The 27770-nt window shown below is 45.6% G+C and overlaps 1 protein-coding gene across 34 annotated transcripts in view; it reads right to left on the bottom strand.

Annotated features, from left to right (window-relative positions):
- The window catches only part of CELF2 (CUGBP Elav-like family member 2), a 526216-nt gene that overhangs the window by 52244 nt on the left and 446202 nt on the right, over window positions 1–27770 (bottom strand). For 33 of the 34 annotated variants that reach the window (XM_084888498.1, XM_084888508.1, XM_084888526.1 and 30 more), the window contains 4 exons: window positions 24539–24587; window positions 16327–16461; window positions 7806–7885; window positions 3622–3780 (listed from right to left, as the gene is read on the bottom strand). In XM_084888498.1, coding sequence (XP_084744624.1) covers window positions 3622–3780; window positions 7806–7885; window positions 16327–16461; window positions 24539–24587 — 423 coding nt within the window. The remainder of the gene's footprint in view (window positions 1–3621; window positions 3781–7805; window positions 7886–16326; window positions 16462–24538; window positions 24588–27770) is intronic. The other variant, XM_084888524.1, reaches the window with a different exon arrangement.

Genomic DNA, 27770 nt, shown 5'->3' with positions numbered 1-27770 from the left:
CCAAACTACACCAAACACACCCCGTTCTGTTACGTGTATACAGCTGGTGGCTGCTGTCTCTTAATGGACTGGAGGTTCCCAGAGTCGGGGCTGTGAATCCATAGCACTGCCTGATCTCTATTAAGAAACACAGACGCTGGGGAAATTCAATAACGCTGCTGCCTTAAAACAATTAATCAATTTACTCTTTTTAACAACCAGGTGTTCAATCTATGGAAGCCAATATGGTGGCATGACTAGCCCGCGCTCTCCGTAGCCTGGTTGTCACTGTAAGCCCTGTCAATCGGGGTTCATGCCTTGGTTCCTTCCACGTCCCTTCACAGCTCTGTTCCCTTCATCCGTCATTAGATGCACATGGAACCACTGATTCCTGGGCCGACAGAGAAATCATCATGGTAACTACAGACATGACGTATCTCTTCACAGCCATGACTACATGACCAAGACAGTCCATTTTAACAGGGTCTTCACTGCAGTGAGAAATGTGTTGTCAGAACTTGGAACCATCTGGTGAGGCTGCACTTTGCATTCAACGAAGTCAGTGTCACCTTTTCCTCACGTGGAATCAGTGGCTGCCACAAGGTAAAGGCATGTGGCTGATGCCCTAAAATGCTCTTTTATTGGCCCAATTGACTTGAGTTATAGGTTAACACTCAGGTGCTATACTAATTATTTGACTGAATGTATTGATATTCTCTTTCTGTTAAGATTGATCACTAGAGACACAGTTTGTACACAGGGATAAGCTTCTAGTTACCTTCACTACTCAAAATGTACATGAATACAAAAAAGCAGAGATTTCACACCAAATTTATTATTGAAAAGTTGTTACGAGCTTTGGAGGAAGAGATGGATTCACCATCTAAAAGAGAGTTTTCAGAATTTATTTGGAGCTCTTTGAAACAAAACATAGAAGACCACCATTCCTTTGGTTCAACAGGAACAAAACTCCATGATAAGTATGACTCAAAAATAGGCATGTATCAGTATCAGTTCACTTGAAAGCACTGAGTAGAGTGTTGTATCAGTGGCCAATTAAACCAAAGATTTACTATCAGTGACAATGGTATCACAGGGATTAACTTTAATCGTTACCAGAAAAATGTCTCTATCGTTCTCTCATCCTTCTTGACTCTCATCCTACTTTTGCCTAGAGGTGGGCAAAAATAGGCTCATAGTTGTGAATACACAAAATAGTTTATTCTTGTATTATCATTAATTTATCAATTATTGTATTTATTTGTCTTATCATTATTTTTTATCTTAGTTATGATTTATCTTTTAGGCAATAATGGCTGGTAATCTAGCCTACTTTTGCTCACCCCTGTGTATTACCTAATCATCACAGAAAGAAAGAAAGAGAAACAGACACACACAAAGAGAGAAAGGGAGAAGCCAGGGATCATCCATTTTAATAGAAAAGTCCCTTATTTTTATTTGATTACCGGTACTTGGGGTTTTCATTCTCTTGTGATTGCAACCCCTTACTCCTGCTATTAGGCTTTTTTTTTTTTTTTTAAATAAAGTAAAATTAAATATACTTTAAAGACATTTTGAGGAATTAATAGAGCCTATTGAGGTAAGCAGGCTCAGGCTGGAGTGTCATGAAATCACTGCTGAGGGCTCTTTCCACGAAAACCACTCTCTGGTGAGTCGGGCTCAGAAGCCACCCCTCAACACAGAGGCAGGGAATGCCGCACAGGCCACGGGCCCTTGCAGACATGGACTTGCAATTCAGAGTAGGAGAAAGCATAGTAAGGAGTGTATAGAAACGTGTGTTAGACATGAGAACGGGGCTAATTCTCTTCCAGGGTACAGAAATCACTTGCATTTGTGACTCAAGAAACAGCCAGAGACTTCTGCACACCGTGGGGCATGGAGCTGTGCTGGGGACCAGGCACCTGCACATGTATGTGCCTTGGTTTTTGGAAACAGTGGAGTGGGAAGCTGGATTCTTAGAAACCATGACAAGGTGAGCTGACTTCAATCTCTGATAAAAAAATTCTTGTATATACCACTGAACAGATGGACTGTAAACATCTGAAAAGCACAAGTTTGTGAAAAACTATTAAGTCAGACTCATTTCTTTTTTCATGACATTTCTACACTGATCGGACCAGAAGAATTGGCAGGTCCTGTATAGGATTTTAGCAGGACACCTGGCAAAACCTCCCAGGTGCCTTCCTCGAGCAATGGCCTGAAAATGACTGCAAATTCAGTCAGTGGCTTTCATGAGGACTCATATGAAGACCGGAGAAGCTGGCTTCTCCTTTATTAATCAAACACGCACTAGAAGCTATTATGTGCAGGACCCAGTGGGCACTGGGCAGGAGTTGGGGAATAAAGGCATAGGAGCCAGGTCTCTTCTCTGAGAAGCAACATGGCAAATGGAGAGAACACACAGAGGGAACACACGGAGGGAACACACAGAAGGAACACACGGAGGGAACACACGGAGGGAACTCACGGAGAGAACACATGGAGAGAACACACAGAGGGAGCACACGAAGGGAACACACAGAAGGATGCATCCCTGGGGCCAGCAGCAGCACAATCCTGGGGCAAGTGATGTTACCCGTTTGAGTCTCTCTTTTCTCTCCTCTACAGACAATTGTTCTGACCTGTCAGGGCCCAGGGAGGACTGTTTGGCAGAGCAGTACAGGTTCTGCGATCAAGCCAGTCTAGTGGATGACACAATCTTGAGAGGGACAGTTAGGTCCAATGACAGAGCTAGCACACAGATGAACACACACATACAAACACAATGACAGAGGCTGAGAAAAGGGCCCAATCTCACAACATGAAATTCTATTAATAAACGAGGAGACCAGCCTTTAGGTTCCAAAACAGAAAAATGGAGTAGGGTAACATGGTTTGGCAGCAGTTCAAGCAAAGATAAATAGGCGTATAACTGCCTTCCGTGTTACGACAAATGCCACTCTCGAGCTACATTAAGAGATTTTAGAGTCCATGCTAACAGCCACTGCCCTATGCTATTTAGGTCTCACCAGGGGAATTGTCTTAACTTCTGGTGATGATATTTAACAAAGACACTGACAGAGTGAAATGGGAAAACCAAGAAAGTGAAAGCTTAGAAACAATGAAATGTGAGGGATGACTGAAAGAATTGGGTCGATGTGGCCTGAAATAGAATCTAATTTTTTGGTATCTAATAGATAATGTAAGAAATATTTCGTCTAGTCAACGGGGGAGACCCAGGGTCTCCGAAGGAAAGTTCCACGGGGACTCCAGTTGAGGTCCTGACATGGAACAGAGGAACCTCTGAGGCAGTGAGCACTCCATCCACAGGTGCCTCAGTTTCCTTAACAACAGTCTATCCAGCAGAATTTTATGATGTCTCTGAGTCAGGGATTAGAAATTTAGCCTTGGGGGACTATGCTCAGTCTATATCAGTCAAGAATTAGTCATGTGCTTATGCTAATCCACCTAACATGGAAAAATATCCTGCATCAATGCTGAGTTCAATAATTCCCTGAGATCCAACGTGTCCCCCAAATGAATGCGTTAGCATACTCAGGGGACCAGCAGGCTGTAAGAGGTATAGTGGGCATACTCCCCTCTCTCCTGGGGACCACGCACTGACTGGCCTCCTGCACTTACCGCCAGGTACTGTGGGGTGAGTCCGCCCAGGCCCGTCAGGTTCCCCCAGGTGGCAGTGTTGAGCTGTTGCATCTGCTGCGCCAGCTGCTGTTGGAGGCGTCTTTGCTCTTTGTCCTTCTGAGTGTCAGCGAACTTCACCACGATAGGTGAAGAGCAGCCCTGTGGTCAAACAGCGGAAAGTGAAGAGGGAGTTACGGCCTGGTCCAGTCCTCTCATCAGACTCAGCCCTGGGTCTAGCTTTCTGAACTACCCTGGAGCACATGGAATGGTTTTAAAATGGTTTGATATTCCTTCTTCTTCTCTGGAATAGTACCATCAACAGAAAATTCCAGATACTGTCATGGGTTTCCTTGGGGATCTGGTGGTCGGTGGAGCCATTGGCGCTCTTGCTCAGGTTACTAAACTGCCTTTCCTTCCTTCTTCGTGCGTCTTCCTTTAGCCTTCCCAGAGCCTCCTCAGAGACAACAGACCTTATCTATGTTCTTTAACTAACCAGCACAGTTCACTTGTCTGAGAGATAGACCTGTTTTGTGTGTCTCTCTCTTTTCACATGTGAGCAGGGGTCAAGGAAATTGGAATTTTTTCCAATTTTCAGTTTATGTATTTTTTAACTGTGGGACTGTGGGAATACTACTGATCCAGCAATATAACTGGGAGAAAATTTGTATTAGAAACACGGATGAAGGGAGGAGAGAGTAAGAGAACATGGGCCTTGACCAACATAACTGTTCCTATGTTTTCAGAAAGGTCTCCCTTCCTGTGCCACATCTACGCTATCCAGTCCCTGAACTACTCTGAACCAAAACATTAGCAGTATGGTCCAGTCCGAGGAGATACCGGATAGCAGGAGGCAGCGTCCACTTGGCTTCTTTTTCTAACAAATCTCACCCTTCTAGGTGCTTCTCTGTTTTCATTCCTTTAAAAGGCAAGGAGTAGGGGTAGTAAGCAATGGCTACGGGTTATAAAATAGGACAAGTTCATGTTTGATGCAGATAAAAATCATAGGGAAAGTAACTCCTCGAGGCATGAAGAAGACCTCCATTAGAGACCTCCTTTTAGAAGCCCTGTTAAACATCTGCATTTGGTAAACATCTGCAGAAACATTTCTCCTCCCTCCCCACTCTTCTGTCCTCCTTAGTATAGCTTGTCTACACATCTCATCACAATTAAAGTTATTAAATTTTGCTGAGGTAAAAAGAATTTTCCCCAAGTGTTAGAAAAACAAAAACAAAACTTTACTGAAACTCAGCATGATACCAGATCTCTCTCACTTCTCTCAGAATTTTATTTTCCTACTTAAGTGGAGGTTTCCTTTCTCTTTCCCTGGGGCCACTTTTCTTTCTCCTAGAGAACTCCCTTGCATTTTTTTCTTATCACCTTGGGTAGTTTATTGGGGAGGTAGCTATGACTACATGAGGCTATCATGTCTGTATTACAAAAAAAAAAAAAAAAAAAAAAAAAAAAAAGGGAGAAAAATGAGGTGACTGTTGAATTTCCAGCGTATCAGTCTTTAGCTCTGGTAGCAATAGTTAGTCATAGGACAGAATGTTAAATGTCAGTAAATTGCATAAAAGTAGTATTTCTTATTTTCACCATTAAAAAAAAAACTATGCTTCATTTTTCTTCATTGGCTCCATATTTCAGCACTTAATTCCTTAAAGAGGGCAAAATATTCTGAAGATGAAAATTATATAGACAAAGGGTTTTGCATGGAAAAGGATTATTATTACTTTATCAAATTTGTTCCATAACAAATTATAGCATCTCCTCCTAGAAGTACATTCACTGTTGGTTTTCTTTTTTCTTCCTTAAATACCATAAGAGGATATAAAAGTAGAAAATCAGGCCAATGATTATAGCAAAAAATTACTTGTTTAAACCATGACACCGAAAAATGAGATAGGGAGAGATTGGAGGAAAGTAGAAAAATAGAAGATACAATATTAAAAGATCAATTATTTTTAAAAACATGTTCTTTTAAACTTTGACATTCACGTCGTTTTGAATTCGAATCTCTTAGATGACACATCTTGGTTAAAGATGTGAGCCAGAGCCCTGAAAATAATGTAATCTGTTAAAAAAAGAAAATAAACTTCAGTTGTATGACTCTAATGTAACTGAGTAATGTCTAATTTTCCATTTGAATGCCAATATTTTTTAATTAAATGAGACATTTAAGTGTCTGAGGACCCTCTTCTTTAAGCATGGATGTCCAGATTTCAAACAAGTGCACCAAATTTGGTTTTTTATAATAGATATCCGTAACTAAGGATCAAGGGCTCTTTAAGAATCGGCATCCCCCCTTCTCTATTGCAGAATCTTTTCATTTTGAGAGCCCATGACTTTTGCGCTCGGGCTCATACCCAGTAGTGCTTCCTTTCCTTGTGCTCTCCCTCTGCTGCGACTCTGGGGGAACCAGAGCCCCTGCCAGCCCCTCTGGGGCTTTACCAGGGGGCTCTGAGGGAAGCAGCTGGGGCAGCAATGTTTCCAACAGAGAGGAACAAATTTAGACTAAAAAATGATCTAAGATGAGACCAATTTAGGTACAAATCACTAAACTACAGAAAATAAAAATAATTAAGAATGAAGCACATACATGGAAGGTAATAAATACAGGTAAAGACTTTCTTTTTCCTGATGGTACTTTCATTTTAATCTCCAAACTGACATGAAGCTGGAAACCAGACTGATCCAGAATGATGGAGCAGCCCAAGTGAGAGGGCTGGGTTTACAAAACTGTCACATAGGAAACTGCAGGCTGTAAAGACTGGCTTCTAGGTACTTCAAATCCCGCTAATTATCTCCTACTATCATGGCTGATTTTCACCTGAGCGTGCCTTCAGGTAGGGGGTGTAAGTGTCTTAAAAATGCATTGCACTGAAAGGAAAACACAGTGATTATATAAGATATGTTAGGAATATCAAAGTCAAAATGAAGTTCGAAAAAGACAATAGGCTGTGCAATGCTGATATCAAAACTTAGAAAAGTACAGTAAACACTTAATGACAATGCCATGCACACTCATCCCCCCTCCCTTCCCACCCACCCTTTGGCTCACTGTAAAAATATTGCCACAAAACATGACGCATAATGAGCACTTAGCTCCCAGCATGCTTTGGGAGATGCAGCATTGCAAAAAAACAACAAAAAAACCCCCAAAACAAAACAAACAAAAAATAAACTCCCCAAAAAATGGAGGCCAAAAAAGAAGCTCAAACAATCAATTAATAAATTTTTGCTAATTAAATAAAACTGAAAATATTTTTCCCCCCAAAGATAAAAAACATAACTTCAGATAATGCCACAAGGCCACCTGTGGAAAAGATCACCCATACACAGAGATACAGTTGTACATAATACAGCAGCACATGCACTCCCAAATGATTCTATCAGACAGCACAGAATAAGTAACAGCATATCACTCTTGGAATGCTTTTGTGCAAAATTCTGAAAGGCCATGACCCAAATCACAGACTAGAAGCGGAGAGCCATCTATCTGCATTGGCGGGTAAGCACCCACGCCAGCATCTTTATTTTCCTCGAAAGCCACTATCTCTCATTAGAAGACCAAATTTGAGCCTTGATGCTTCTGGATTATTGGTCATTTTTCAGTAAGGGGCAAAATTTAATTTTTCAGGGGGCTCTCATCCACGAGCGTTTTCACTGGTTAAATGAAGTGGGAGAAGGAGTAACTTTCTCCAACATTCTTGATGCAAAAACACAATTTGTGTAACTAAAGATAACTTGATCCCACATTAAAAAACAACCACAACACACAAAAAGAACCCCGTGAGTTAGCACAGGGCAAATTGCAATTTGGAGTGGGGGTTGTTCATGCTTAATCCGTACCAGCCCTGGGCTGAGGAGCAGATGGGACCCTTTGGGTGTAGAATACTACTTGGCTTCAATTGCGTTGTGACTTCACATGGCAGGCCCTGGGCCACTGCAATAAAAGGCTCAAAAAATAATGGGAGCAGGCTTTCCTAAGTCCATTTCAAGCCATTAGGGGGGAAATTCAGAGAGAGGAGGAGAAGGAGAGAGAAAGAATATGAATGAATGAAAAGAGAGGTGGTGAGAGTTTAAATCTGTGATTGTCATGGGAACAATCCACACAGGAGAGAATTGCGTTACCATTCCCCATCATTTGCACAAAGAAAACAAAGAAAGGGCAGATGATACAGTACCTCCATGGTCTGAGACTGATGCATGGCTTTGATTGCATTCTGTGCCATTGCCCTTGTAGAAAATGTGACAAACGCACAGCCTGTGGGAAACAAGGGGACAGGGAGCAGGAAAGACAAAAAACAACAAGACAAAAGGGTTGGACGCTTGTTAAACCAACACGGTCTACGAGAACTGCCACAGGACGACACTGTTCTCAGTAGTACATAAAATAAACAACTCCTCTCTTTGGTTTTACCATAGTCTGCTCTTTATGCACAGTGCTGACTTGCTAATCTGACCAGAGTAGAAAGTTCTGATTGATTAGTTTATTTTTAAAAAATGGAGATGAGGAGAAGGAAGTCGGGTACCCTTTTTAACCATGGGTTTGAAATGAGCAAGATCTCGTTAACATTTTCTAAAATAAAAAGTTGCTCTTTCACATTTTCTGTCTGGTTGATTACCTTTTCTTAGGCATCCACACATTAGGGCTCTGGATTTCAAATTTTAGCATCGACTTTTAAGCAACAAATAATAAAACTATCACTCCAAGGACAAACTCAAAATGTCAGCAAATAAATATATCTAATTTCTTCTGGATAGTTAAAAAGTATACGTGTAGAAATATACATTGCTGCTATACAAATGCAAACCCATATACCAAATCCTGTGCAAACTAGTATGTATTAATTATGAACTAAAACAAATGCTCTATTACTCTAAGGTTCAACAGTGCATATAAAGCAAACGTTTTAAATTCGCATTGAATTTTTTTTACTGTATAGAATCATCATGGCTTTTGGAAGTTGTGACTTTCTGACATGTATCAGCAACCTGACCTACAATCTAACATTCACAAGACAATGTGCATTTCTCTGAATGTCTCCTGTGAGGCCCATCGAACTTTCCTTGGCTATCTTTTTCTCGTTCTGAAAAATAACTAGAATCTACAGTGCCTGGCCCCGCTCCTTGTCACAGTGTTGGCTAGCATGCAGGCCACCACTCCAACTACACGGCTCATTGCCCTTTGCACTAATAAAAACACTGCCTTCTGAAATTCACATTTTATTCATCTTGTACCCTTGGGCATTTAAGAGAAAAAGACTGTGAAATTAATGCAGATTCAGGCTGATTTTATAACAAAACCACAGCACACTAAGATCTGAGCTAAAGCAAGGCAAACTTAGTTCACTTATGATCTCTAATGACTATAAAAGTGCATTGATTTTAAGCTTGTTTAGCATTGCACAGTTTAAACTTGGGTATCAGAGAATAATTTAGTGTTCCACTCAATTAACTCAAAACTTTGCTATTATTACTACGTAAAAGATTTCCACATGAAGCAGATCTGAGCACTGAGAGGCTAAAGCCCATCGTCATCTCAGAGTGGATCCAAGAAAGAGGAATTCTGGCATCGATAAGGCGGATGGCTGCCCCTTTGCCAGCCGGCCAAATGGAAGGTCCTATGTCTAAACAACCAGTGGATTGTTTGGTTTATGTAAACCCACTGTGAGCCATAAACCATATTTCTTCTTTTGTTCTGCATGTGTACCTGGTGAGATTATCAAGCCAATACTGTACTAGCACCTTTTAATCAAACATCAATGCCTGCCCGTTAACCCCAAAACACAACAACATCCAGTCATAAAATAAGTCAATGCATTTTTTTTTTTTTTGCATTATGCTGTAATTTTTAACACACAACATTCTCAGTGCATGGGAGATTCATCTCACATCCCCCTTCCAGTTGGGTGGGCCTTCTGAAGCCTGAGAGTAGCTCCGTATAAATGCTGAGCTGTTTCATATCGTTCTCTATTTCAACATGCTGCCCATGCCTACACTGGCTGCAGGTTCTGTCATCAATGAAGGCCATTTGGCAACCTCTCTAAGGCACCCGCATGACGGGTGGAATAGCGTGTGAGGCAGATGACAGCACCTGCACTGGCTTTCATATCGAGACTCAGCTCTAAAATAGCAGAGTCCCAAATTTACCATCCATTTCAAAGTCATACCTCTTCAAAAACATTGTCATTATTAATGGAGGAAATAACACGAACAGATTTTTCTTTTCCCATGTTTTCTTTATCCTGAGAGTACAATGGAGGCAAAAGCAAATAATCTAATGGAGGCATCTCTGAAGCCATGCGAAGCCTGGACTAACTGCTCTGAATAGTCAAGAAGACCTGTGTCATTCACTTCATTTGCTCTTATTATCCAGGGACATGTGCCAAACTGACAGTTTCCAAACAGACGAATGCATAAAAAACACATATAAAATGTCAACAAAAATCATAAGGCACAGTTTATGCATTTACTACAATTTCAGAACAAACTGAACTTTTGTAAATAACTTAGAGAGATATAGTAATCATCAGGTCTAAAAAGAAAAGCATTAGCGACAGAACAATAAAATTATACTTCTATAAGCTCAACCCATTGCCCTTTCCTCTGTGAAACGTGCAATTAAAGCTCGACTGGTGCTTCCAATTATATGATCCTCATCCCATCTGAAAAAAAATGACCTGACAAATCTGATGACTTCTTTAACCTTTTTATTCTATTGGCAGTGGTGCAGTAAGGGACAAGTTGTCTCCGTAGGGGCTCTGTCAAGTTTTGTACTGTGCGCTGTGTTCAATTACTCAGGAGAGAAAATTACTGTGTCATTTATAAAGTGAGGGCCTATGTTGAAATATTTCACTCTCTATGCTACTCTGGAGGAAGTTAAGCAACTTCAGAACCAAATGTTTCATGGATTGGTAGCTGTTTAACCTTTGTAATTTCTCTAAAGGAATAGGTCATGGTAGTGCTCTGGTTAGATTTCAATTTTCATTTCCACACCACTGGAAACTTTGCTGTGGCTATTTAGGATTAAGATCTCAACTCTGTGGCTTTTCACTAACAGGAGCTCCTACCACCAAGATTGGCTGTTGGCTCCTTTTCTACAAGGTAACTAGATGCCTTTCCATTGGATAGAAGTAACTTAGGTCATAATTGCCTCCTACTAAATTATCCTCTACTACAAATGGCTTCTGGGTGTGTGTGTGTTTGGGGGGGGGGGGGGATGTGGGTGGGTGGAGGGGTCATGAGATCCAGCTAGGACAATGGCTCTGGTCTTAAAGGGTCTACTCCTTAACTTCTCTAGACTGTTGTATGTGCTGTCCTAGCAGTCAGTTCTCAGGCCATTGAGAACCAAAAAGAGAAAGTAGATTGGAAAGAAAAGATAGAGGTACCCAAACAATGAAGCTACATATTTTTTTTTGGGGGGGGGGTGGGGTGGGAGGGGGGGATTAGATAAGATAGCCTGCATGTTTCTGTCTTAAAGCCTCTAAATACATGACAGCAAAAGAAAAATTTGCATCTGTGAATGCGGCCAATCTTGCAATTATTTATTGTCTCCATTTTCAGAAAGTCAGAGATTGCTAGTAGAAATGAAAGAAGTTGGATTTCTCTTATTTCAGTGAGGTTGCGTTCTTGCTAAAACAGATAAATGATTGACTGAGAAGGTGTCTCAAAGTAATTTCCTCCTACAGACAGGATAAGGAAAGCACGTGACCCTGTCACAGAGGAGATTTTGGGACACATCTATTACACTTGTCATTTCAGCTGAAAGGATATTTGAACTCAGGTGTTCTACCTTTTCTCTTGGCTGCAAGAGAATTTTTGGAGAACTAGATGAATTCTTGCTCCGTACATACAAAAAAAATATATATATATATATATACAGGCGCTTTTTAAAGGCACCTGCAATGCCTGGGCCTCTTTTCGGCTACTTCTTTGAAAGAGATGCAGCAGCCTGCTACATTTCAACAGAAAAAAAAGCATAACTTAAAATAACGTGTGCAGCATGAAGATTACAACCTATGGAAAACTTGTTTATAAATTCCCATCCAGCTGCAAAAAGATGGTTGTGCAGCCAGTTTTCCTCGCTCCATCTTTTTTCAGCAGTGGCAGGGGTCACTAAACACACGTTATCAGTGTAATAACGTTTGGGCACAAAAATTAATAGTTCAGTGAATCATTCCCAATGTTGGGTCCACTTATTTAAAATTGGCACGAAGAGACCAGTCATTTACAGCACCTGAGAGTGACTGCAGACCGGGACTTAATTGGCAAAATCTCATATCTGAGATGAGATTGGAAGATTGTATACAGGGCTAGGTGATATGATATGGTTAATCCAGGGGCATCTGATCAAAGTCCCCACATTTCTGAATGCTTAGGCACTATGTGGGCAAGACTAGAATGGTGTGGTCAAAACCCAGTCCCTCTCTGTGTACATGCTTTAAGAGCCAAAGGCCCTATCCTAACCTCCTGATCAGATATAACAAAAACAAATGAGGATTTAATAGCTGAGTCCAGTCGGTGCTGGCCAACATCCCTGATGATATTGCCAAATCATTTGTCAGGGGGTTGGCAGGAGAATGTTGGAACGCCTTAAACACAGCTGGAATATTCTTAAACAAGCAGAAAGTTACCTTAAATGGCAGTGGAGATTTGACTCTAGTTTTTGGGAAAGAAACATGAAATGAATTCCTTCATTGTCTTTTGAGTTACAAATGTTCAGCTGCTACGGTGCAGAAAACCCTGGAGGTTGTACCCAAATAGTGTATTCTGACTGTGAGGCTCCGGGGGTGAGAACAAACATGTGTATTTTAGGAAATCGACCCACTAAGGAAACACCGTCACGTAAGTGTACTGGCTCAGGCGCCTCAGGCTTTGATTCTGAGAGCTGCGATCTCAGTTGACCTGCCAGGTGTGGGCTCCGGGCACGCTGTCTGCTTTCTCAATGAAGGCTCCCGCAGCAGCCTGGGAGGTCCATCTGCCATCGCAGGAGGAGGTGAGTACCATGAAGGTGCCTGACAGCTGCTCAAACCAAACTTGCCAAATTAGAAAAGATGGCAGAATGGGTTACTGCTCCCCGAGGAGAAACGCATGCTTAGATGTGGGCACACTGCACTAGTTGAGTGTCTTCAGTGTGCTCAGCCGAAGATGGCACAGAGGAGAAATGACATTAGACACAAGAGGGGGAGCATCATCAGCAGGTGCCGGGTGCTGCCTGTGCACAGTCACGACGATTTCGTGGGGCTGGGGCTGGGGCTGGGGGTGAGGGAGTCTGTCCTGTTTCAGGACAGACTAGGGTGCTGGCTGGTAATGATGGGACTTTTAAAATAGTCTTTCTTGCCAATAGGCAGGGCAGGCTCCCTCCCCACCCCCTTTTTTTCTTACAGGCAGAGGTGCTGAGAGTACAGTGGCGCTTGATGGGTACCAAGCTGTGGGCCCTGGCAGCCCACCAGCCCGGTTCAGTGTGGGGAGCCGAGTCAACAAGCCTGGGGACACCCCAGTGGAATTTAAGCCACTGATGTGAGAGAGAAGAAAATGACATTAGACACTTGAGGGGGAGCATCATCATTCTTGTAGCTGAAAAGCAAAAAAAGAAAAATGAACCACCCAATAAACACTTTTTTATTGACTAGTTTATACCCTGGCTTAGTTGTTAGAAGGCAGTTTTCGGAGCAGCCAAGCTTTCTCGTTTCACTTAATATTTATTTATTTTTGAAACAGCTGAGCCAGCAAAAGGCACTGAGACCAGAAGTGCTGAGCGCCCTTTATCTGCCGTGCCACTAATGGGAGGCACATTAATATTTGATTGAAAACTGCAATTATTTAATGAAAGCAGAATAGTAGCATGGAAGAGAATTGTTCCTTTAACAAATACACTGATTCAGGAGTGGTCCCCTGTACCCATGAGTCCCTGGGTCCTGCTAATTGAAAAATCTACCACTGTCTGCCTTTATATTTCAGAACAAATGGTTATAAATGAGCATTTTCTTCTTTGCCATAGGGAATGCTCATCAGTTCATCAGAAATTACTTTTCTGTTCAAGAAAAAAAGGGGGGGGGGGCAGGAAGGATTCTGCTGTTCACATGGAGCCAGCATTCACATGAACCTGTGGTGAGGGTCCTCCCTGACTATTTCAGAAACAGACTGCTTCAGGGTCCAGGCCAGTGTCTGAACTGGCCATCTCTCTGGCCAAGGCCCGTGCACAGCTCTTTCCCATGTGGGTTTGGGCTGCTTTACAATCTAATCTGCAGAAGTAGCTCACGGCTGCTCAGGGAGCTCTAGACACTGCAGGCTCCAAAGCCATTCCTGACTGTCCCCACTGGACATGTGCAAAGGGAGCGGGGTGGGGGCGGGGTGGGGGCTGTCCTTGGACCAACAGGCCCAGCCCTGCAAGAGGGAGAGTGGGAGTCATGCCTTCCTAACTCACGGTCAAGGTCTCCACTTAACCAGGTGGATGGCATGCTTGTACTAAAAACCTCCCACACTGCTCACCCGTGACGCATTATAAGATAACGCAGGGCAGTATTTACAAATGGGGAAACCGAGGCAGAGTGGTGGGAAGATGAAACGACTGTAGTCACATTTCACGTCAGGAGAAGTTCCGAGGTGGGGCCTGGGGGTCCGAGACCTCACCCCTCTGTGATTCCACTGTGAGCACCTGAAGGGCCTGCCTTGCTGTCCTCAGTGCCATGAGCCCTGGCGCATGGGAAAACCCCGTGAAAACCCAGAAGAGTGACTGAGAACCGCAACAGGAGAGAATGGTGGTTCCATGGATGAACGTGGCAGCAGAAAGGGATTGGGAAAACGTGATGGTGTGTCTCCTACACATTCTACCCTGTTTGCCACCCTGCCTTTTCCCCTCGGAATCCTCTCTCCTGGCTTGTCTGCCTGAGGGGTACACGTGTGTTGTAACTGCAGAAGAACCAGTGACTACACATGATTGGAAGCTCTCACAGTGCAAATCTGCCAGGATGGGACGGCACAGAGGGCTAGGAAGGAAACCCTAGAGGCCTTCGGAGGGGAGGCTGTACAGGAGCCGGAGGTTGTGGGCATCACCAGCATGACGCACTACTTTGGGTGACACTGGTTACAGCCGTGGCCGGCAAACTGTGGCTCTCGAGCCACATGCGGCTCTTTGGCTCCTTGAGTGTGGCTCTTCCACAAAATACCACGGCCTGGGCCAGTCTATTTTGAAGAAGTGGCGTTAGAAGAAGTTTAAGTTTGAAAAATTTGGCTCTCCAAAGAAATATCAATCATTGTACTGTTGACATTTGGCTCTGTTGACTAATGAGTTTGCAGACCACTGGGCTATGGAATAGGTGGTGAGCGACAGATTAGATGGAGGTGCTGGGCCTGAGGTTTAGAATAGTCCTCAATACCACGACTTGTTCAGTTTTTAGAGAACCACATCTCATCAGTGAGGGTTTCATAATGAGAGTTTCAGACTTGTTAGAGCATGCCTGTGATCTCCGTGCCTCCTCCCTCCTTCTCTATTTTTTTTTTTTTTTAAACCACCTGCAGAAGAAAATACAGGGATGGCAAGCTCCAGGCGGATCCGCCTCCTCCTAGTTTTGCTCCAGACCCCCTCCTTTTGGGGCCATGGAGGTGGATGTGGGTGGAACGCTTTTGTTCTCTGTGCCTGCCATTCTGACAGCTGACATCCTGAAGCGGTGTGTCTAAAAGTCAGAAGAACAGGCATGCTCCCGCACGTGGTGCTGACTTTAAGTCAACCAGGAAAGCGGGTGAAAATCAGAGCTGTGATACTTGGTGCCCAGCCTTTTCTTCCGCGTGAGGTTGGGGGGGGGGGGGGCAGTGCCGCCCCAGAACCAGAGCCTGGGAAGGAGAAGACAGTTCTAACGAGCTCCACGGAACTTGTGCTGATCACTGCATTAGTGCAATGAAATCCTCTCCGTGTTGCAAAAATACGGATTTCTTAGAAGAAATGTATTCTACGTACTTGCTTTCAGCGGGGCCTCGCTGGGCCGATGGGGAAACTGCCACCAGAAGAGTGTTAACATTCAGTGACAGCCCTTAGGAGTGGGTTAAAAAGTCAGGGGTGAGGGGGAGGGTGTGTGTGGGGAGTGGTCTTGTCACAGGGAACGGCAAACATGGAAAGAGAGTAGTTTTTCCAGCTACACTGCATAACCGTCTGCAAAAACACTGGTTTCAGAGTGCTTGGGCCGCAGCCTTGCTTCCACCACAGCGACCATCTTCTGGGTGGAGTCACTCCCCTGTCACTACATGGGCTCCCTGCGCTCTGGACTCCAGGAGCTTTGACATAAAATCCTGATGCCCCTGGAAGGGCCAGTTCCTCTGAGTGCCTATCTGCTCTGCTCTGCTCTCCGTGGCAGTGTGGGCGGTTTTCCTCGGTTTACATCAGGGCCAAGAGGCCCACACCTTCCACGTTTCTTTCAGGCACAACCAGAAAGCCAGAAACTAAGATGAAAACTAATGGGCAGCCTGCCGGCTTCCCATCTGACAGTGATAACCTGAGCTAATATGTTGGCACCGGGACCTTCCCGACGTGAGAAATCAAAACGTGATCGTCTGAGCTGCGGTGAAAAGTTCAGGCTGGATAACTGTGCCGCGCGGGATGTGCTACAGGGCGACCCTGGCTGCGTGTGGAAGCTGCATCTGCCTCGGCCGTGACACGGAGCTCCAGTGCGCGCCCGAGGAGCGAGACCTGCGCGGCAGCACACTCACCTCGGCTCAGCCCGTCGGGCCCCCGGAGGATCCGGCACTCTTCTATCTGGCCGAACGGAGAGAACATCACCCTGATATCATTCTCGTTGCATTTCTTCGAAACCATTCCTATGAACAATTTTCTGTCTTCCACAGCTAGGAAGGAAAAATAACGCATGAGCAAGGGCCACTCTCACCTTTTTCACTGTCATTGATGCTTCACGACATGCCAGACCGCCTGCCAGCCACGTGAGCCTGCGCGCGGGGCCCAGGGCCGCCTCCGCCGCCCCACCGTGCCCTTCCTGCGCATGTGCTCTGTGAGCTCGCTCTTACTCATGAAGAGCCTCACAGGACGCAGGACGCCAAGAAGTTCTTCCCCCCACACACCTCCCCCCCACACACACCTCCCCCAATATGGAAACTAATGGTAAGGTGTTTACCAAAACGTTGAAGTTCCATGTAGTGGCTAAATGTTACTGTGCCACAGAGATATTTTTGGAGTCAGTCTATGTTTTTGAACGACAGGGAAAGAACAAGGCCAGGAGAGGGAAAGCAAAAGGAAGAGATGTAGTGGAACAGCAAACAAAACTGAACCGAGCATCGGAGGGAAGAAAACATCCTCCTCCGATTCCACGTGGCCGGGTCCCCACAGCTGCAGCGGAGGGAAGGCGTGGAGAGACGCCTGCTTCTCTGGGAACCTCGTCAGGGACCTCTGCCCCGCGCCAGGGCCCCGCAGCCCTAACCAGGGGTCGGTGTGCTTCAAGGAGAGAGAAAGGCGAACCCAGGGGAGAGAACGGGGCTGCAGCTGCTGGAGAATTACGTCAGGGTGGCCCTATCCTGACCCCATGCTCGGGGTGAAGCCTTTACTGAAAAAAGAACAAGGAGGGGTTCTTGTTCTTTTCCTCCCACTCGGAGGCAGGGCCCTTGATGAACAGAAGTGCACTTTGGCTGTCATGACAACATGCAAATTTTAACTTTGGAACCCGATGGGGGTAAAGATGAGGGAAGGTTTGCCTCAGACAACCGGGGAGATTGTCCTCAGAATCGACATGGCTGTGCTCAGGACGACCGGCCCACACTGAGCCTCCAAGGTGCCCTAATGGTTCAGGACAGGGCCCGGAGTCCTTCAGGAGAGAGCGAGAGGCTGTCACAGCACCGCAGGGAGAAGGCTCGCTGCCCCCATGTTCCTTGCGGTTCCATCAGCAGAACGGGAGGGAGGGGCCGTGGCTGCCGCAGCCCCTCGGAGCGGCCTGGCCCAGGAAAAGCCTCCGCCAGACATCACCGTGCAGAAACCTTTTGTGTGCGCTTTATTCTCTTTTCCTCGTGTCTCTCATCCTCTTCCTGGAAAGTAACCATCTCTTTCACCCAACCCACTGTACTCTAGATCTTCTAGGCCAGCTACGTTGGGCGTGTCAGCCGCACTCCGCGGCCTCTGCCGCTGGCCGGGGACAGAGCAGCTGCCTGTGCAGCAGCGATGTGGCTCCGGGCGCCGGTGCCGAGGCTGTCCAGCAGAGCTTGCAGGAAGGGCTAGTTCTAGCGATGTCCCTGCAGGGGCTGGAGCACGTGCGGCTCCTGTGACTGAGGCACTGGATGCTAATGCCATTTGATGTTAGCCGATGCAAATGTTAAAAGCCACCTGTGACTCTCTCTCGGACAGCGCAGCTCCGAGGGGGGTCCAGGTGAGACAGCTAATGGCTCAGGTCACAGAACCCCAGGGTGGGAGGGAGGGAATGCAGAGGTGCGTTGTCTAGCTCTGGGAGAGATTCCGAGGCCTGGCCGGAGGGGGGAGGGATTCGCTCTGGTCATTCAGCAAGTAGGTGGTCTAACCTGGACCACGACCTAGTACCTTACGGCAGTCCAGGCTTTTCCCACTCCCCTGTGTTGCCTGCCAGCCCACAGGCAGCAGATGAGGCCTGAAGGGGAGAGCGATGCTGGAATTGGGAAACTCGGGTCCTCGGTGCAGGGCAGCCATTCAGTTGATGGAGAATGAGCCGACCTCTGCGGACACGTTTTGTCATCTATAAGGAAGGTTTAAACTCTCCACCCTTCCCTCTCCTCTCTCTTTTCTCCCCTCCTTACATACCGGAGAGAAGTGGCCCAGCCACAGCTTCGGTTGACTGAAGCACATGGGGTGGGCGGCATGCTGGAGCCCAGAGGCCCTCTGCTCAGCCTCTCCCTCGCTGTGGTTGCTGTGAAGACCATGCAGAGGAGCACGGGGCTCCCAGGAGCACGGGCTGAAACCACACTCCCACGGGGCTTGTCCAGGGGAACTGTGCCCCGGTTTTTGAGAAAGGCCTGATGGGAGGGACGTGAAGCTGGCTTTCCAGACGCACGGGCAGGGTGCGGACAGACAGGCAGCGGGAGGGGGACAGCATGCTGACGGGGCAGGGGCGGATCCAGGAAGAAGGAAGGCCGCCTATGGGGATGACAGAGGAAAGCAGTCTGGCTTCAGCACGACAGGCACCGGGACTTGCTTTTTCTGTGGAGAGGGGCTCAACGTATAAGGAAGGTAACAGAGGGTCCAAGGCTGCCCTGGGCCCTGGAGGTCACTGCCGATTCCTGGAGGGAGGCCACTGAGGACCTGACTTCTTGGATGTAGACGAAACGTTTCTTAGTTCATCTTTTCCCCCTTCAGAGTAAGTGAACTACCAATGACCTCCTGCGAACCGGTAGAAGCACAGGAAGCCATAGGTGGCGTTGGCACAGCGGTGATCTGAGTGCTAGAAGCACGGGGAGCCTGAGGGAGCAGCGTCCTTCCCATGGGGTGCTGTGAGCTCCAGCACCAGGATGCCCTTCGCTGGGCGGACACGGCCTTGTCCAGGCTGGAACGGAGCGCAGGAACCCACTGACAGGGGCAGTGGGAAGGGAATCACCTCCAGGGGTCGTTCTTACCCTCTGTCCTCCCTCTCATCTCTGGGGCTCTGCCTGGAGGAGGCTGCGACTGCTGCCTTTATGAGAGTAACAATAAATCCCCGTTCTATTTTTTCTAATCCTAAAAACTCTGGTTTTAGTTCTTTTAGACAAAAGCAAATAACACATTCCCAGTCGGTCCTTGGTTTCAAGGGTAAACCTATGATTATTGTATTTAGCTGAAACAATTTGTAGATTTTGAGCTTTAGAGGGATACGATAATAAACAAATAGGCAGCTCCTCAGTACGCTAAAAAAGATTTTTTTTTTAAAACTAAGACGAGTATTAAAACAATGAAAACTATTTAAGAAATTCTGATGTTCTAGTCACCATGAAGGGTCAATTCAGACAGGCAGCAAGATAGGCGATTAACTATCACTTTTTTCAATTACACCTATTAGCTAAAAATAAAAAAAAAATTAAAATCTATACTATCCATGTCCTAGTCAAAATGCTAGAGTGTGTGTGTGTGTGTGTGTGTGTGTGTATGTGTACAGAGTGCACATGCACAAAGGGAGCTGGATGTTTGCAATCTTTTGCTAGTCAAGGTTGCTCTGAGGTTTTAACAGCTGGGCCATGTTTGCTTTGATGGCAAAATGGGGATAATTACACATACCCACCCTCCCTCTTCCTTGAGTTTTCCTGACTTTCCAGTGAAAATTTATTCATACAAACTCTTCCTGGGATTTCCATGCTAAAGATCCTTCTAAACAGGTTTGTCAACATTTTAAATAAATATAATTATCTCCAATTCACTTAACTTTTCCATCAATGTTTGATGAACAGGCAGTAAATATCTTACTTATTTTCTCAATCCACAAGAATGCTGATTGCTTAAATAAACCGACCATGCTCACCATATTCTGCTAAGTGCTTTATGGAAATTAAAAAAAGAAAAAGAAAAAAGAAAAAAAGAAAAAAAGAAAAGGTCTTGGGAAAAAGCTCCTTTTCCTTCAGGACAGCCGGCGGCTGAATGAGGGGGAAGACCAGTGTACACTGTGCTGCTCAGCCGGGTTTCCGCCATCAGTAACAGCATGGCAGGACTGGAAGGGTCTCCAGACCAGGGACCACTCCAAGTTTTCCTTCCACAGTTTAAATAAGAATGGGTTAATAGGATAAGTGGGAACTTCTTTAAGTTTGGGGAAGAGGAACTTAAATTAAAAAAAAAAAAAAAGTCCTAATTGTAAGACTATGCTTACACCCTGGTATACAACCTGTCAAAGTCACACCTGGATTTGGGGTGGCCTAAGTTAATTAACAACTTTTCAATGTGTTAGTACTGACATATGGCATTTAATTACCGCCTCCAAATCCGTGCGTTCCTGCACTTTGAATTTCAGAATTACTTCTTCATCTCCTAGTAAATCAGAAACGGGCTGGATGGGAAGGTCCTGTATAACTGTGCGTATTGGAGCCTTGCTGGTCTTTATCCTCCAGGGAAATACTCGGTTATCTTGACCCATGAGAGCTCTGAACTGGGCGCATGGACACACTGGGGAATTTGGAGAAGGCATTGGGAAGAGAGACAAGGGTCTAGAATGGCATTTCTGGATTTGAGGCTTCAAGGACACTTACAAGCTGTGAGGGCTGAGAGTGAAAGCAGGATGGATCTATGTTCTGAACACAGAGTCAAGGGCAAGCCTCACACCCAGGAGCATGATGCTAGAATGTGCACCAGCTCCGGCCACCAAGGTCCCGAGCACAGAACCAGAGGCAACTCTATGCTTTTCTTATCACTCACTGCTGGACAAACTTCAGATCTAGCAACTGCATTTAATTTTCAATATTGCATTGCTAGTATCTTTTTCTGTATAGTGATGAAGGATTAAAAGTTGGAAAACAGGGCCTCCAATGATAACACGACATTGAAAAGAGTAACTATGTTTGTGCTGGCATATGCTGGTCCCAGAAAGCCACACCTCCTCCAATGCCCTTCCCCTACCATCACTGGACTGTGTGCAATGAAGAAATAATAAAAAAAAAAGTTGGATTCTATTGAAATCTGGGTATTGATTCAGTGTGTCTTTCTTAAAGGATGAAACATTTTATTGCTAATGCCGTGTGTGTGTGTGTGTGTGTGTGTGTGTGTGTGTGTGTGTTTGGGGAAGGGCGGGCGGGGAGAGGCACCTTGCATAGAAGTATGAAGACAGGAGCAAATGAGTGAGTTGGCATAAATGTGCTAGAAACTGCAGCTTAAATCAGAGCTAATGAAAAGGGTGGACTAGAGGAAGCCAGGGAGATTTCAGAAGTCCAGTCAGTAAAATACAGATGTGCAGGGCAGATCGGAGAGCAGTCCAACATTTCTGAGCTCACCACAGAGCCTTTGTCAGAATCGCTGCATGGATGAAGGCTGAAAAAGTGATTGCTTTTCTGGAATTCATTTGTCCATCACTAATTAATCTGTGATGAGCAGCCTGTCTTGCTCAGAAAATACAAAGTTTTATAAGTCAGAACATCCTGCTAATGAAGGCAGTAACTGTCTAACTGTGATGAGTCCTTTGTGTTATCCATAAATGTCAGCAAACTCAATAAAAGTGCAATTAGAGCTCGTTAGACTTCTTTCACAGTTACTGGAGCTATTTCGAGCATCTGAGCCAAAGCAATCTTGGTGCTCTCTGAGCTTTGAAATGATGCTTACCTGTCAAAGCTGCCTTGTGAAATCAGAAAAGGCATGCAGCTCTTATCATTTGCTTTGGAAAAGTATACATTGCCCCTGATTCCTCCACCAGGTCCAAGGAGAATCTTGAACCCTGGTCACGTCTATGCAAGATGGGCTCCACTGGAGCCTCCGCAAAGAAGACCAATTTAAAAGCAGATTTTGGTCTATTTATTTTTTGACTTTTTTTTTTTTAAATTTGAAACTTAGGAAATGAAGGCCAATCTACAAAGCAAAGGGAGCAATGATCCAACAAGAAGATTTTTTTGGGGGAGGGGTAGGGCTCCTTTGTATGTACAAGCCTATGCTTGGTATGAACGACCACAGCTAGAAGTGCCAGCGTCAGTGAGCTGGACTCCCATCGATAACAGCACTGTGAGCATTTACCATGTGCCAGGTTTTATGCTCCGTCTTTTTAGATGGTGACTTATGTACCCCTCAAACTCCTTCGAGAGGCATGTGTTGCCAGAATTCCTACAGATCGCCGCAGCCCCGTTACAGCTGGACACAGGAGGCCAGGGGAGGTTGCAGAACATGAACAAGGACACAGCTAACAAGTGCAGGGCCAGGGGGAAAGCCCAGGCTCCTCAAACTGGTTTCTAATGGCTACTCTAGGTTGCTCTCTGAAAAATGTCCTTATTTTTAGGTATTCTCTCCTCTTAGCAAAAACAATGCCCAGTCCTGCTTGGCTTTTGAGATCATGGCTAACATTACCTCAGCGTGCAGAGTGGTCAGCAAGGGCAACAGGCCATTCTGTGACCCCCTGCAGCTGTTCTATGGAAGTCAGGGGTTGTGCCCCTGGGCATCCGAAAATGCAAAAGAAGAAATCCCTTCATGGCTCTGGGTATTCAGGTCACATGTTTCCTACTCAGTTCACTAATTCATCATGTCTTTATAACTAGGACCTAAGGTTCAGAAATAAGATGATCCCTTTTCTGTAAACTTTCATTCCTTGGTTGCTGTATGGACACAGTTTACAGAGTGATAGGGCCAGAGGACAGGGAGTATCTCTTTGGGCCAGAACTCTAAGAGGACCTTCACTGACAGAATTCATTCCATGAATGCAAGATTCCTTCTCTCCCACAGGGAGCAGAACAGATTGTAAACGTGACTCTGGAGCAAAGGGTTCTGGGAACTGGCATGGGTGCACAGCTTTCAGCATGGGTGGACATGCCCAGGGATAAATCTGATAGCAGCAGTCAATATGTATAGAGGTGCTCCGTCCTTTATAACGCAATGTGACAAACACCATGTCCACGTCTGAAAAAAAGGGCAATCTGTGTGAGGCAGTTGCCATCATTCTTATTCTATGGATGAGGGCATTAAAGTTCAGTCTTTGAGTGACTAGCAGAGATCAGCAGACTGAGTATAAGTTCCATGAGGTCAGACAAGCTTTTGCAGACTGTTCTTCTTTTTAAAATCCATTCTTGAAGTCTCAGCCAGTACTGTGCCTGGCACACAGTACACAATCAGAACTCACTGTCTAATGAAGGAATGAAGCGACTTGAGATTGCTGAATGAGATCGCTGTTGCGGAATGAGATCCCGCAACAAAGCAGTGGCAGGTTTGAGACCTCCAATACTAAGTGCCCTGTTGGTGATGCAGTAGAGGAGGACACGGGGAGGTAACCCTCCAAGAAGGTGTGGCTGAGGAGAAGATCGTGGGCAAAGCACTGAGGTCTGCTCCCCGCCACACAAGCCAGGTGCTAGCAGCCCACAATACATGCGATTCTCTTCAAAACGTTCTAGTCTGGGAAGAAGCCAGAAAATGGGATGCACTACACTTAGCAAATAATACCTTGTGGAGAGACTTAGAGCCCAATCATAATTTACATTCGCACATATGCAGATTTTTGAGTGCATGGCTTCTGCCCTGATTACTAATGAATGAGGTGCAGAACCGCCTGCAGAAGGGAGGATGCCGATTGTGTCAGTCTTGTGGGACGGGCAAGCTCTGAGGTCGAAGAAGGTAGAAGAGTCCTTTAACATGCATTTCAGTAAATTCAAAGAACAAAACAGGGACAGAAGGCTGGTGTCAGTGGAAGCAAAAGCCGGAGAGAGAGAAACGTGGCTATCAACCCTCTTGTGTCTCGGACAGTCTAGTCTCAATGATTCCACCACGGACCTCACCAAATGCATATTTTTGCACCTCATGTATGTTTATTTAATCAGCAGACTGAATTCTGAATGAATTTGGATGCAAATGCATTGGAACAATTTAGAGAATAGTCAATAAGTCAGCCTCCAAGATACAGAAAAATAAATGGAAGAGAGAAAAGAGGTAGCTGGTTCTTCGTGGCCCCTTTCCCGCTCACCTTCTCTGCACAGTGTAAGGTCATTCCTCCCCATCAGGTGTCCTGTGTTGCTCTGTGGGAGCAGATACACAAGAGCTAGAGGCCACAGGGTCACCACCCACAGCAAGCCCACAACAGAGGGACACAAAAAAACCATTTCTAGTAACATCTCCACCGACCTTTACATGCCAGAATAAATGAGGCAAGAGAGTGAAGCTCAAGTTTCCCCAGATGAGCCAGCTACAGGTCAAGTTTCCGGAGCAGTTGTCTCCACCTTGCTGAGAGAAAAGCGCTGGGGCTGGCACCTTCCTCCCCCAGTGGACTCCCTGACTCACAGACACAGACATTAGATGAAACAGTTGGTCACCACTTACCATTTGACTTCTCACTATCCGCAGGTTTCATCTGAATGGGATGATGCATCTAAAATACAAAAGCGAGAAGGTAAAGGCAGATTGAACAACTGTATAACAGACTCAGAAATCCCACACTATTAAACTTGAACTCTGACATTATGATAAGGACACAGCCATAATAACAAGACCTTTCCCAGGTACAAGGAGCCGAATCCAAATGCAAGCCCTTATCTTGTGTTCAGGAATAGAACCTGCTCAAGTCATGTGGACAGTCTAGAAAAGCATGGGCTCCGCAGTCAGACTTGAGTTCAAAACCTGGTTCTGCCACTCAACCTCGTCCCCTCCTGTAACTCAGCAGTGATTCTGGTCCTGCCATTTATGACAGCTATGTGACCTTGGACAAGTATCTTTACTTCTCTGAGACTTAGTTTCCCCATTTGTGAAATGGAGATACCACTGGCACAATAGGGCTGTGGGAATTAAATGAGAAATGCAAGTAATGTGTTTAACCAACTGGGCATAGGATATGCTGGAAAAACACACAATTATTATTGTTATTATTATTAACACATTTTTATTTATTTATTTATTTTTTTTACAGAACAGAAGGGAGAGGGATAGAGAGTTAAAAACATCAATGAGAGAGAAACATTGATCAGCTGCCTCGTGCACACCCCCTAATGGGGATGTGCCCACAACCAAGGTACATGCCCTTGACTGGGATAGAACCCAGGCCCCTTAGTCTGCAGGCCAACACTCTATCCACTGGGCCAAATGGGTTAGGGCCACACTATTATTATTTAGTGTTATTTCAAATTTGAATGCAGATTGTGTTTCTTCTGGCCATTCTGTCTGGATTTGTCTGAGGTCTCAGAGTCAACAGAAATTGAAGGTCTAGCAGCTGACTGATTTAGGTGCCATCATACAATTTTTATTAAACACCAAGTGTGGGATAGAATGGAAGGAGGGAGGAAGAGAAGGGGAGAAGGAGGGAGGCACAGGCTTCAGGGCCATGTCTGTTCAGTACGTATGTGGGAGCAGAAAGAAGCTGAGATGAATTGGGTGGCCTCGGGCCCTTTACGCAATGCCCATCACACCACAGTGTGTGATCCGCAGAGTTTACGCTGAGCGAAGAATGCCGTCACCATTTCCAATTAAAATAAATTCCTCAGTCTACTTTCAAAGGTTCTTTTGCTTCATATTTCATCCTACCCCAAGGAGCATGGGAGCCACAGGGTAGATGGAATCACTGGCGTTGCAAATGCTTTTATTATAATGGGTCCCATTCTCTCTGAACCTTTAATTTCCCCAGTGGACTTCCATCACTTGCAAGCCACAGCTCGGGTTTTATCTAATTTAAATGAAAGGGGAATGGTACTTGGCTCTGGCACTTAAACGCTGGGAAATTATTATCAGGCAGTCAGGACCATGTGCAGCTAATGCCTGCCAGGGTCTTCCAAACACAAGAGGCAGAGGAAAGAGGGAGAAGCACCAGGGGATGAGAGGCTAAGTAATTCAGAGCTGCTTTGTTTATGCTAAAAGGCAAGATGCTCTTATGCATAGAACATAGGCCCTGAGATGTTGGGTCTACGCATATTCCCACTCCATTCATTAGTCTATTCAATTTGTAGAAGAGTCTAGAATGAGAATGAAATGTTTAGGGCTAAGTATATCAGAATTTTACACAAAGACTAGAATATACACCTAAAAAGCAGGCAGAAGCACACTATGATGGCACCTATGATGGCATCTATGTAGGCTAAGGGAAGTGGCCTCCATCCTACAGGTAAGAATGGGGAGAATGGCTCAACCTAAGTGTTGGGGAGGATGGGCCAAGTCTTTGAGTATGCTTTTCTTCCCACAGGCCTTGTTCACTCCTTCAGCAAATGTGTGTGAGGAACCCACTGTGTCCCTGCATCTAGGCTAAGCAGTGAGGAATGAAGGCCCAGAGGGAGAAGTTTAGATGCTCCCGGTGCTCCCTGTGCAGTTGAGGGCACTGGCACGTAAGCAGCCCTGGGCAAGATGGGAAGAGCTATGGCCGATGCAGGAGCGAAATGTGTAGGAGCCCAAGGAGGCAGGCGCTGGTGAGGGAGGGAGGACTTCTCAGCAAAGTGGTATCCGATTGGTGTCCTAAAGGCCGAATTGGACTTGTCAGCACAGGAGGGACAATGGAATAGCCCACACACAGATACAGTGGTAAGAGAGAGCACAGTTTCTCATAGCAAGTCGCCCAAAGTGAGTGGGGAGGGGCATGGAAGCGGCCGCACAGGGAGTGGATATCCAGCTCTCAGAGGACCTTGTGTGCTAAGAAACTAAAATTTTGTCTAAAAGTCAATGTCAGGCACATAAAACTTAAGCAGCCAAGGCAACAAGATCAAATTTGAAGTTTAGAAAAGGCCTTTTTTGGCTACAGAGGACAGATTATAGAGGGGAGACACAGCCGGCAGGGAGAACGGCAAAGAGGCTACTCCAAACATCTGTGTGAAACCGATGAAGGTCTGACCTTCAGGGGAAACTGGATGGATGGAGGGAAGAGGGGGAGAGAGAACCCCAGGCCTGGACAACCAGATAGATTGTGGGATTATCACCCAAATAAAGAAAACACAAGAAAGTTGTTTGGGGGGAGACTGATGAGCATAGGGCTGCACATGACACACTGGATGTGACTGGGATGAGAGAGAAGTTGGGGAAGTGTGTTTAAAGCTGTGCAATTGCTCTGGGAGGTGGCAGCCGAGGTATGGGTGACGCTGTCCACAGGGGGAATGCGAAGTGAAGAGAGCCGAGAGCCAGGGGCAGAACCATGGGGTCTGAGAGCAACAGACCACAGGGCAGTGGGAGAAGTAGGAGCAGGAACAACTCCGGGAGCCATGTGGGGAGAGCTTTAAGAACAAGGTGGCACCGCTAATGAAAATGCCCAAGTGTCCTTTGGATTTGACAATAAAAGGATTTTTTTTGTAGGGAATTAATCAAAAGACGCTCATGAGGGGGATGGGGACAGAATGTGAGTTTGCAGAGAGTCGGGGAGCAGTAGGGAAGATAAGTGGGGAAGAGCCGGGGAGCAGTAGGAAAGATAAGTAGGGAAGAAGATATAGACTTCTATTTCAGGAAGAGTAGCTACAAAAGGGGGAGATATAGGAAGCCGGAGGGAGGCTGGGGTGGAGTCTTTCCTTTCCAGGTAGCAAAGACTTGTGCAGGTTAATGTGAGACCCACAGGTTAAAGAGAGGAAAGAGGAGATACATATACCTACAG

Source organism: Pipistrellus hanaki, assembly GCF_964339955.1.
Source record: "Pipistrellus hanaki genome assembly, chromosome: 1".
Classification (NCBI taxonomy): domain Eukaryota; kingdom Metazoa; phylum Chordata; class Mammalia; order Chiroptera; family Vespertilionidae; genus Pipistrellus; species Pipistrellus hanaki.
Note: the sequence above shows the minus strand (reverse complement) of the source record. Positions and strands in the feature narration are given on the sequence as shown.